The following is an 11138-nucleotide window of genomic DNA, read 5'->3' as shown; positions in this document are numbered from 1 at the left end:
TCTCAACCAGGGGGACATAGAGAAAGTCAGCTCCTGGAGTGGATGTGGGAGTGGAGAGAGGAGGCAAGTGTGCACTTGGGGGAAACCTCTTACAGGAATTTAAATTTAAATGTTCACTCCTGAGTCTGGCTCATGAAATGCCAATTTAGACAAAAACACAAAGTCACCAGGTTATTATTATACCCATTTGGCCATATTGTACCTCTAACACAAATGTTCAAAAATAAATAAATAAATAAATAATAAAGGTATACTCAAGTCAAAGATGGTGACACTTATCTAACAAAAGGCAGAGGCAGGTGCATGCCTATGAGTTCCAGGCCAGCCAAGACTACACAGAGAGACACTGTCTCCAGGGTGGGAAAAAAAAAAGTTATACTAAAAGTAAATAAAGGCAGGAGTGTTTCTGAAGAGAGCAGAAAGCTCCTCACAAGGACTCAAATGCAAACAGCAAATATGTTTGGTATATCCTCAGACTTCAAGCCATCCAAGTTTGCCAGTGGCTAAATAAGTTAAAAGGAAACATCCACACCAAAACACGAACGATCTCAAAAATATAGGTGAAATCCAGAGAAACATTTTCTGAGCTCTGTGTCATGGCTATCTTAAGGACCAGGAAACACTGGAGAGAACCATACCTTGGTGCCTGCACTAGTTTCAAATGTGGAAATCTGTCCAAACTCATCAAGATATAATCACAATATCAGTTTGTTAAAGCATGCCCAGATAAAATTGATTTAAAGTGAGTTCAAACTCACAGTTCCTTCTAGATACTGGGAAACTTCACAGCCCGTTCTCATTACTAAGACTCCAGGAGAAAAAACAGAGGCCTTTCACCTGGATTGTCCTTGGACATGACCTCGTGCCTCCCTGTTAAACATTTCCACTCAACTTATAAGACATGCTCATTCTAGTTGGACGTCAGATCATAGCTATAGAGCCCATCTGGCGAAGGGACATGTTGAGTGTTGTCCTCAGGGTATCCTGGGCCTGGTATGGTCTTCTGCCTTGATCTCGTGCTTTCCCAGATATAATCCATAGTGCTAGGCTGTTGTGTTTAAATTGGTCTGTCCTGAGAAAGGGCTGCTCTGCTAATATTTAGTGTGCTTTCCTGGTGTTTTACATGAGCTCAACCATCCATGAGCTTAACCTTCTTTGTTACATCAGTACACTGACACTGAAGGTGTCTCGGCATGAGACTGGAGTCAGCCTCATGCATAGGTCAGCAAAGGTCAACACCTGCTGACAAAATACGCCCTTCAAAGGCACACCCCCAGTGAGCTAATTCTTGCAGCCAGGCCTGCCTCCCTCCTGGTCTCCTCCATCTCCAAACAGTGCTATCAAATGGGCTCCAACCTTCCAACACACAGCATCTGGGGGATGTCACTGAAGGTGCACACCTTTCTTGGGCAGGATGGCACCTGCCTGTAATTCTGAGGCTCAGGAGGCTAACACACAGGATCGCAATGGATCATGAGTTTGAGGACAGTCTTAGAAACAGAGAGACCCTCTCTTAATCAAAAAGAAGAAAATCCAAACCATAACAAGCAGTCTACATGTACCATTACAGAGACTGGGTTTAACATGTTCATGAAGCCCATTCTTATTAGAAACTTAAATTTATCCTGATTTGTAAACAACAGTTAGATTATCTCCTGTAAAAGAAAAACAGAATCACCAAGGTGGTGTTAAAACTTTTTAATGAATCTGTTTTTAAAATCTTGTATTTATGCAAAAACACCCAAAAAACAAAACCAAAAACCCAAATACAATAGACTTGGCTTCACTGCATTTACCAGCTGCAATCACAGTATAATTTTTGATTAATCAGCTCTAATAGAATGCTTCTAGAAGATATTTATTCCACATAACTTTCTGAAGAAGCTAAGCACACTTAATTTTCATTTTTAAATGTCTACAAAGTTTTAATTCACCATTTCACAAGTCGTTCCTCAAAATCTAGACATTATTCAAATGTATGCCAGTTATTATACAAATAAAATACATAAAAAGATCAAAAATATACATATTCTCTCAGCAAATTTTGTTACATAAGTAAGAAAAGTATGTACAGCTAGATTTTTAAAGTCCGATCGTCTTAGCACTGCGCCTGTGCAGAGGTGCTAACAACAGCTGGGAGGGTCCTCTCATGACACCTACGGCACTAAAATGCCAAAGGCCAATCTGAGGGGCAATTAAGTTGGAAGATCTCAATGTTGACTTCATTTTATCCCTTTAGAATATTCTGTAGACAGATGACCCTCACGTTTCTACCAGCAACCCCGACACCTGACACAAAAGACAGAGTGTGTGAAGAACTGCATAATTCATGCCTTTGTACTCAAACAAGTGCAAAGGAATTCTCAAAGAATTAAACTTAGGCGGAGTTGCATTACAATTTTCTGGGTAAGACGAGACACTGAAAATTCGAATTATCTGAGTTGGAAATGTCAGAAGAAAATCCAAACCCTCTGAAAATCTTAACACAGCGAGTAAGGAGAGACGAGCCAACTTGTCTCTAGATAAGATGAGCAGGTTTATGGTTTGCCCCAGAAATTCTCCTTTCTTCTCTGAGCTCGGGCTAGAGTCTGGAAAGCCAGGAGGCTGGAAACTGCAGAGTGAGCAGAGATCTCAGACAGTCTATCTGCATCTGTAATGAGAGAATCCCAGGATTACATACATGTAAAAACATCAACAAAACAATATTATGCTTGATGGGCTACTGCCAGGAAGTGGCAGCCATCTAGACTACTACTGTTGGATCTATGAGGAAACAAGGAACCTGGGAAATGAAGTGTGTAGCTCATCGTCTTTCATGGCCATTTTCCAAGTTTATCAGAGGTCAAATATGCCAATGGGACGGGAACTTTTTTACATCACTGGTATCCCATAATGCCATTAATTAAGCACAGCTTCTGATTTCCTTATTCTCAGGGGAAGCCATCCTACTTTCAGAAGTACAACTATTTGGAGCAAAAAAAGGTTTTCAATTTAAAAAGTAAAATGCTGGGGCTGGAGAGATGGCTCAGAGGCTAAAGGCACATACTGCTATCCCAGAGGACCTAAGTTCAATTCCTAGCATCCAAGTTGGGGTGGCTCACAACCATCTGTACCTCCAATTCCAGGGGATTCCCTGCCTCTGGCCCCAGGGCACCTGCATACATGTGCACATGCTCACATACACATTACCAAAAGTAATAAAAATAAATCTTTTCAAATTGCTATATTTTAACATGGCTTATTATACTACTTTTTGAAAATCTCACTAATAGGGGGAAAATATCTGGCAATATGCTACTCTTTTCAGCACTGAAATTCCATATTCTGAGTGAGCAAACCCACCACATATTTATAAAAACTGTCATTTGTCATCAAGACGAAAAGCAGCAGTAGATTCAAAGTGGCCAGATTTGTATTTCAAAACATAACTTGTTTTCTAGTTCACTGAATAAAGAGCTACAAACTTACTAAAAGAGGGAAAAAAAAACTAATAATGTACTTAACATCCAATGGAAAGAGCATTAAATTTAAATTTATTTCCAAACTCAAAGACAATAAATTCAGGAATTATCGGCACTTCACAGATTACAGCCATGCTTCTCAGGATGGGGCAAGAGTCATTTTACCCCAAGACTTCAAAATTCCTGCCCAATCAAAAAATCTGACAGGATGAAGAATATACAGGAGGAAGAGTCCATTTTCATCAATTACACATTTTTTTAGAGATGAAAAATGATAAGAATATACAGGCATTTGAAAAAAAATAGATGGCACATCAGGCCAACTTCTTAGACAGACAGGCAGAAGCAGGCAGAGGCATGGCTCTGTTGAGGTGGGTCACCTGCTGCAGGGGAAAGACGGCCCAGCACAGCCCAGGGGACTCCTGTGTCAGACAGGAAGGACTTCATCCCTATCTCGGGGTCTGGAGGACCTAATGGGGGAACATATCTGAAGAAGCGCTCTGCGACCTGGGAAGTGCCCACTAGCAACTGCCCTGTAAAGGGGCCCATGTTGACCTTTAAGTAACTAGTAAAATACCTTCATCATTAAAGGCATTGTGCGGAGGTGGCTGGAGACTGCCCGTCCTTGGTTTTCCCACTTGAAGAAGAAAGGAAGAAGAGATTATTCTCTAGCTATTAAACATCACATTACTGGAATGGTTTGCAGGTCTATTCCCTCCAAACATCCACAGGAAAACTGAACTGCTGCTGTGCTCACACGAGGAGACTGGACCTTTAGCTGTGGACAGGCTGTGACCTAAGGCCGTATCAGGGTGGGCCTGCCCTTCCTCCTCTCCACTTGCTGCCAGAAGATGCAGCAAGGACCCCTCCACTAGATGCCAGGCCCTCTGTCGTGCACTTCCCAGCTTCTAGTGCATGAGACACTCATCAGTTGGTTACACACTGCCCAGCCTTAGGTGAGCTGACACAGCAAATCAATAAACTAGTCATGAAAGTAAATCTGAAAGTTTATCAGTTAAGTTTATATCTTAATAGAGACTACAACGTCAAAGGGCCACAGGGTAACTGTGATGTGTTTAGCAAGTACATATACTGTGACTAGGGGCCTAGAATTCTGTCCAATGAGAACATTGCTGTAACTTCGAAGAGAGAAAGGAGGTTTCTATTGAGAGACGAAAACTCAACATACACATTTAGAGAGACAGCAGAAGCTCACAGAACAAAGAAAATGAAAGCCTAGGAAAAGGTAACCAAGTTGGAGAATGGAAAGCAAGTGGGGGAAAGAAATGTGGAATTTACCCAAGAGGGCAAAACACACCAGCAGAGTGGAGAAACTAAGAAGCAGCAACCTGTGTCTGTCTCCAGGTGATAGGGGTGTGGGTTGGGGGTTGGGGGTTGGAGAATGCTCAGTCTCCCTGCAAGCTGTAGTTAAGGTGAGGTGAAGCAGGGGACTCTGAAACCCTTTTTATGCAATGGCTAGAGCACAGCGTCTTCTCCAAACTTACCAGCTGGATAACTGCCTCTCCCAGCAGTGTGACAAACATATGCCTAAAGCTTTCTAGAGCTACTGTGACTGCATGCCCTGTATCCAAGGGCAGAGGCAGTAGAAAGGAACAGAGAAGGCAAAAATTCCTGTTTAAGAAAACTTCCTAGAAGAATGGATCTGGTGGAAAGGTCCACAGGGAACTAGTAGAACGAATGGGAAGACAGCCACTTCCAAGAAGCATCCCTGTAAAGCATCAGGAGCATCTGTATGAACAGACAACCCCAAAGCCATCAGAGAGCAGCCACCACATACAAAAGCTACAGGAGGAAAGCTGCCAGAGAATTCCTACCCGTGACAGGAAGACCCCAAACAGCAGCGCAATGTCTAACGAAACCTAAGGAAACCAGAATTCCACATCCGAGTAACACCAGGCAATGTCCAGGGACAGTTTTTGTTGTCCTGCCTCAAAAAGGTGCACCACTGGCACCTGGCCGATCTCCTTATGTGCCTTGGTAAGACCCTGAGATGCGCCTTTCACTTTATGGAGTGAACTGTGAAACTGGGTGCAGCAGCACAGTCCAGTCCACAGATATCTGCTCCACTCACAGAAACTCATCAGCCTGGGCTGTCTAGTGAGACCCTGCTGAAAGGAAAGAAATTAAAAAAAAGGAAGAAGGAGGGGAGAGAAGGAAGGAAGGGGAATCTATTATAAATTAAAAAGAGAAAAAGAAAACAAAAAAAAACACCTAATAGAGCTTGCCAGCATGTGGTTCCTCTTATAGCACAGATCTATCAGTTTAACACTTTTATTTTTTAAAGATAAGAAAACCAAAATACTTACTGTTGTGTTGAAACTCAGGGTCTCGCAGGCGCCCCTGGATCCTGCTGGAGGGATGGCAGTAAGCCAGGGCACAGGGAGAAGGCTGCCCAGGGCTGCTGGGCTGGCAGTCCGAAACTTTTGAAACAGGAAGAGTACCCTCAGCAAATCTGAGCACACTGGCTTCATAATCTTCTCGCAGAGGCAGGGGATCAACTGTTTTCATGCCGGCAGTAGGAGAAGTCAGGAGAGACATAGGACGGGGTTTTTCTTTCTGGAAAAAAAAAAAAGATGCACATGTGTGTGTGAAAAAGTACAGATCAACATTACGGATGGCTGTGAGGCACCATAAGGACACATGCTCCACTATGTTCATAGCAGCCTTATTTATAATAGCCAGAAGCTAGAAACAACCCAGATATTCTTCAACAGAGGAATGGATACAGAAAATGTGGTACATTTACACAATGGAATACTACTTCAGCTATTAAAAACAATGAATTTATGAAATTCTTAGGGAAATGGATGGATCTGGAGAATATCATCCTGAGTGAAGTAACCCAATCACAAAAGAACACACATGGTTTGTACTCACTGATAAGTGGATATTAGCCCAGAAGCTTGGCATACCCAAGATACAATCTACAAACCTCAAGAAACTCAAGAAGAAGGAAGACTAAAGTGTGGATACTTCGATCCTTCTTAGAAGGGGGAACAAAATACCCATGGAAGGAGTTGCAGAGACAAAATGTGTATCAGAGACTGAAGGAAGGACAATCCAGAGACTGCTCCATCTGGGAATCCTTCCCATATCCACTCACCAAACCCAGACTCTATTGTGGATGCCAGCAAGTGCTGGCTGACAGGAGCCTGATATAGTTGTCTCCTGAGAGGCTCTGCCAGTGCCCAACCAACACAGAAGTAGAGGTTCATAGTCATCCATTGGACTGAGCACAGGGTCCCCAATCAAGGAGCTAGAGAAAGGACCCAAGGAACTGACAGCCCCTTAGGATGAACAACAATTTGAACTAACCAGTACCCTCAGAGTTCCCAGGGACTAAACCACCAACCAAAGAGTACACATGGTGGGACTCATGGCTCTAGCAGCATATGTAGCCTAGTCAGTCATCAATGGGAGGGGAGGCCCTTGGTCCTGTGAAGGCTCTATGCCCCAGTGTAGGGGACTGCCAAGGCCAGGAAGTGGGAGAGGGTGGGTTGGTGAGCAGAGGGAGGTGGGAGGGAATAGGTTTTTTTTTTTCCCGAAGGGGAAACCAGGAAAGGGGAGAACAATTGAAATGTAAATAAAGAAAATATCTAACTTAAAAAATTAAAAAAAAAAAAAAAACAGATCAACATTCACATATCCTTGGAGAGGCGGCTTAACCACCAACAGAGAAACAGACCTGCCGGTAGAACAATAAAATGTGCATTAACAATACACAGAACCAAAGTATGCAAAGACATCAACAAAGAGTTATTATTACGCTAATAAATACTCACTTAGAGCAATAAGCAATAAGTTTCATTACTAAGCAGAAAAGAGCATACGTAAGCAATTCAGATAGACTGAAGTATAGTGACCAGTCTACCTCACTAGCCTTTTCAATTACAGAATAAAAGCACTGAAGTACTAACTGTTCATTTACCAAATTGTTCATTTAGTAGAAATTAACTAAATTAAATATAATATGCAGACATGACAAAGATGAAGAAAAACAGGAACATTCCAGACTTGCTGGGAGCTCGCTCTTTCAGAGATCCCAACAAAACACAGCCGTGTCTGCTTTAACTCTGTATTAATACTTGGGAAACACATGAGATCATACACTAATCTGAACCAAAGGGTGGCTGACGGATGTGTTCTTTATATTGTTGAAATAAAAATGAAATTATACAAATCTGAAAATTACATTTGAACAATAGTATCTGGTTTAAAACATTTAAACTATAACTAGCATCCATACTGCCATTAAAGTGAGTGATGCCTAATGATGCAAAAATATGTTCATAATAGAACTCAGTAAGAAAAAAAATTAAACAGAAAAAGATGGATACAAACTGAAACAAAACTAGCAAATAAAAAGCAAGAGGAAAAAATAGATTATGAAACTTTGCCTGTAGTTACCATTTGTCTCTACACTGTCAGAAAGACCCTCAGGACCTCTAACAGTGACCCTCGGCATCGGTGGGAGAGCAGTCCTTTCTCACTCATCCGTATTTTCACCTTTCCACAGTCACAATGCAGCTTAGTCCTGAGAGATCCTGATGACTGAACTCCTTTTTTCTCTTTTGGGTGGGTGGGGTGGCAGTGGGGGTGTTGAGAGAGGATTTCTCTCTGTTTAGCCCTGACTGTACTGGACCAGGTGGACCAGCTGGACAAGCTCTGTAGACCAGGCTGGCCTCAAAACTCAGAGATCTGCCTGCCTCTGCCTCCCGAGTGCTGGGATTAAAGCCATGCACCACCACGACCTGGCCGATGGTACTTTTTGATAGATAGCAAAGTAGCAAAGTCACCCACAGGCCCAACAGTCTTAATCATTGCTTTGACCTTCATCGTGCCCTCATTTGAGCCCATGGATGTGACCTTTACAGTTTCCATTGGGAAGGATCTGTGACTGAAGAGCTGAGGGCTTGCTCCCAAGAGAACTTAAGGTCCAGGAAAAGAACATAAACCTCCATTTGCTTCCCCTTTCTCCTGTACACTTAGTTACAAGTCACACTAAAAAGTTTTGTTTTTCTTCCTATATGACTTAGAAGCTCTGTCATCTTGGTTTTACTACTGTTAAGAGGATATGAATAAGACAAAATATTTTAATTGGTTTAACAAAACTAACTGGTCTAGTTCTGAACCTCAAGACTCTTGGCTGACACACTGTATCAACTCTCCTTGAAGAAAAGTTCTCTGGAGCAGCCAGTGACTTAGTTTTCTCTGTGAGTCAAACCTTACTGGCTTTTGCACTTCAGATCTCTGAGGGGCTCCCAATGCCTTCAGAACAACACCCAAACTCCTCACCCTACCGACCTTTCCAGCCTCATTTCCTCCCACTCTCCCTTGTAGACCCTCCTCCTCTTCCTCCTCCTCTCCCCACCCCTCTGACACTCAGTGCTCTTCCTTGAGGGCTCACAAGTTGGTGGTAGCTGTGGGGGAGGGGCTTTTCCCTCCTTGGGTATCTATAGGCAGTCATGGTCTCTGGGAAGAGAGAGACATTTTGCTTCAGTAGCATGACTGGCAGGTGGCAGGTGCTCTTGTAAAAACCTACTCACACATGGTTCTGTAAGAAACCCTAATAGAACACTGTGGGGCCTCACCAAAACAACAGGGGTAAGAAGAAGGGAAGGAGGGAAGAAGAGAAGGAAAGAGCAGACTGGAAGGGGCATTAGCTGGAGGAAGGAGGTAAGTGGGAGGTGAGCAACAGAGGGTGATAGGGAGCAAATAAGATAGAAATGCAAGGCATGTGTGTCAAACTTTACAGTTATCTTCAACAGATGCATGCTCATAGGGGGTGAGGCTGATGTTAAGGTCCTGTTCCCCAAATTGATTCTTGATCTATCAGTAAAGATGTCTTGTGTGTCCTCCAGATGGTGTTGGGAGCCCCTCAGAGATCTGAAGTGCAAAGATTGCTGGGTGGAAGGAAGGAGGTGGGACTTCCAGGTCCCCGAAGGGGAGACAAGGAGACTCAGTGGAGGAGAGGAACTTTTGGCATGCTATGGAGGAGGAAAAGGTGACCAGCCATGTGAGATCTTGGACAGAGCTTCTCTAGGTGGGAGGTTAGGATGCTGAGCTGGGACTAAAGGTAACTGAGCAACTGAAGCTGAGGGCCGATTTAGAATGTTGCACTAAGAGTATTGGGGAAAAGACACACTTGCTGCTATAGATTAGAAGTGCCCAGCAATAAGACCAGCTGAAATTGAACGTGTGTTTGTGTTTTTCATCTATGGATCTAAGGGAACCTGGGTGAGGGCTGGTAGTGCAGCCCATTCTCAGAGCTTAAGGCTGGGTATCTACAGATTACAGATGGCACCATGTCAGTCTCACCAGACACCCACTGCTCTTTGCTTGCTTTCTTGGCCAGAGATCTTGAAAGACTTGTGTCTGGAGGCTGGGAATGTAGCCAATGGTACAGAATTTGCCAACCACACCCACAGCCATAGGATCAACTCCTGCCACTAGCAATTACGAACAAACCTGCAAACCCACAGAGATTGTCCCTAACTCTGCCTGTCTTTTCTCTTGAATCTCTTGCATTCTAGCTTTTACAAGATTCTGACTGACTCTAAGTCTCACCCCTACTGACTTAGCAGCACCAACACTCACTTTTCTTGTGTGTGTGTGTGTGTGTGTGTGTGTGTGTGTGTGTGTGTATGCGTGATCGCATGCACATACCTGAGCACTTGAGTGCACTTGTGAATGCCATCTGTGGGAATTTCACTAGAGACTAGAAGAGGGTACTGGATCCCCAGGGGCTGGAGTTACCAGCTGTTATTATCCATTTGACTTGGGTGCTAGGAACTAAAGTCTGGTCCTCTGAAAGAGCAGCGAGCACTCTTAGTCATTGAGTCTTCTCCCCAGGCCAGAATGAAGATTCTATGTATCTATCTATCTATCTATCTATCTATCTATCTATCTATCCATCCATCCACCCACCCACCCACCCATCCATCCATCCATCCACCCATCCATCCATCTATCTACTTATTTTTGCTGGCAGTACTAAGGATTGAACCCAGGGCCCCAGGCATGGCAGATACTACACCACCACCGAGCTACTATGCAGCCTCTTGATGCTCCTTTCTTTGATATCACTATTGACTCTCACTACCTCAATGATGCTCTCGTTCTTCAGGCTACTTCTTAACTCCCTAATTCCCATGCTATATCCCCTTTCTGTATCTCTTGGCATCCACATCTTCTATGTCCAGGCAGAACTGGACTTCATCAGAAGACCTCATCACCTACCACCACCACAGCATCATGGCGACTCCCTGGGTCTGCTAACTGACTGCTAGCTGCTTTGCTAGTTCCCTGCTGTCCACTCTCAATGCAATAGCAGGAGTGACTGAAAACACCAGAGTCAAATCAAGTCACTCCTCTGTCCTTCCAATACTGTCTCAGTGCAAAGAACATGTTAAAATAATTTTCCCATGGTCTACGAAGCCCTAAACAATTTAGCCCAGCACTATGTCTCAAAACCCATTGCCCAGACTATTTACTGTTCCTGACACAAGAACACATGACTCTGCATCTCTGTTCTCTTTGTCCAGAACACCATTTCCCATACCCAGATCAATCCTGCATCTTTTTCAGGTTCTGCTTCAACACACCCTTGCTGTAAGGACCTCCCTGACCACTTCTTGCTCATCCTCTGCCTATTTT

At 43.6% G+C, this 11138-nt stretch overlaps 1 protein-coding gene across 4 annotated transcripts in view; it reads right to left on the bottom strand.

Annotated features, from left to right (window-relative positions):
* Positions 1-1683: 1683 nt before the first annotated feature.
* Positions 1684-11138, bottom strand: part of Mdm1 (Mdm1 nuclear protein) — a 28118-nt gene continuing 18663 nt past the window's right edge. For all 4 annotated transcript variants that reach the window (XM_031349584.1, XM_031349583.1, XM_031349585.1 and 1 more), the window contains 3 exons: positions 5789-6038; positions 4039-4098; positions 1684-2650 (listed from right to left, as the gene is read on the bottom strand). In XM_031349584.1, coding sequence (XP_031205444.1) covers positions 2538-2650; positions 4039-4098; positions 5789-6038 — 423 coding nt within the window. In that variant the 3' untranslated portion in view covers positions 1684-2537. The remainder of the gene's footprint in view (positions 2651-4038; positions 4099-5788; positions 6039-11138) is intronic.

This window comes from Mastomys coucha, unplaced genomic scaffold, assembly GCF_008632895.1.
Source record: "Mastomys coucha isolate ucsf_1 unplaced genomic scaffold, UCSF_Mcou_1 pScaffold4, whole genome shotgun sequence".
Lineage (NCBI taxonomy): Eukaryota > Metazoa > Chordata > Mammalia > Rodentia > Muridae > Mastomys > Mastomys coucha.
Note: the sequence above shows the minus strand (reverse complement) of the source record. Positions and strands in the feature narration are given on the sequence as shown.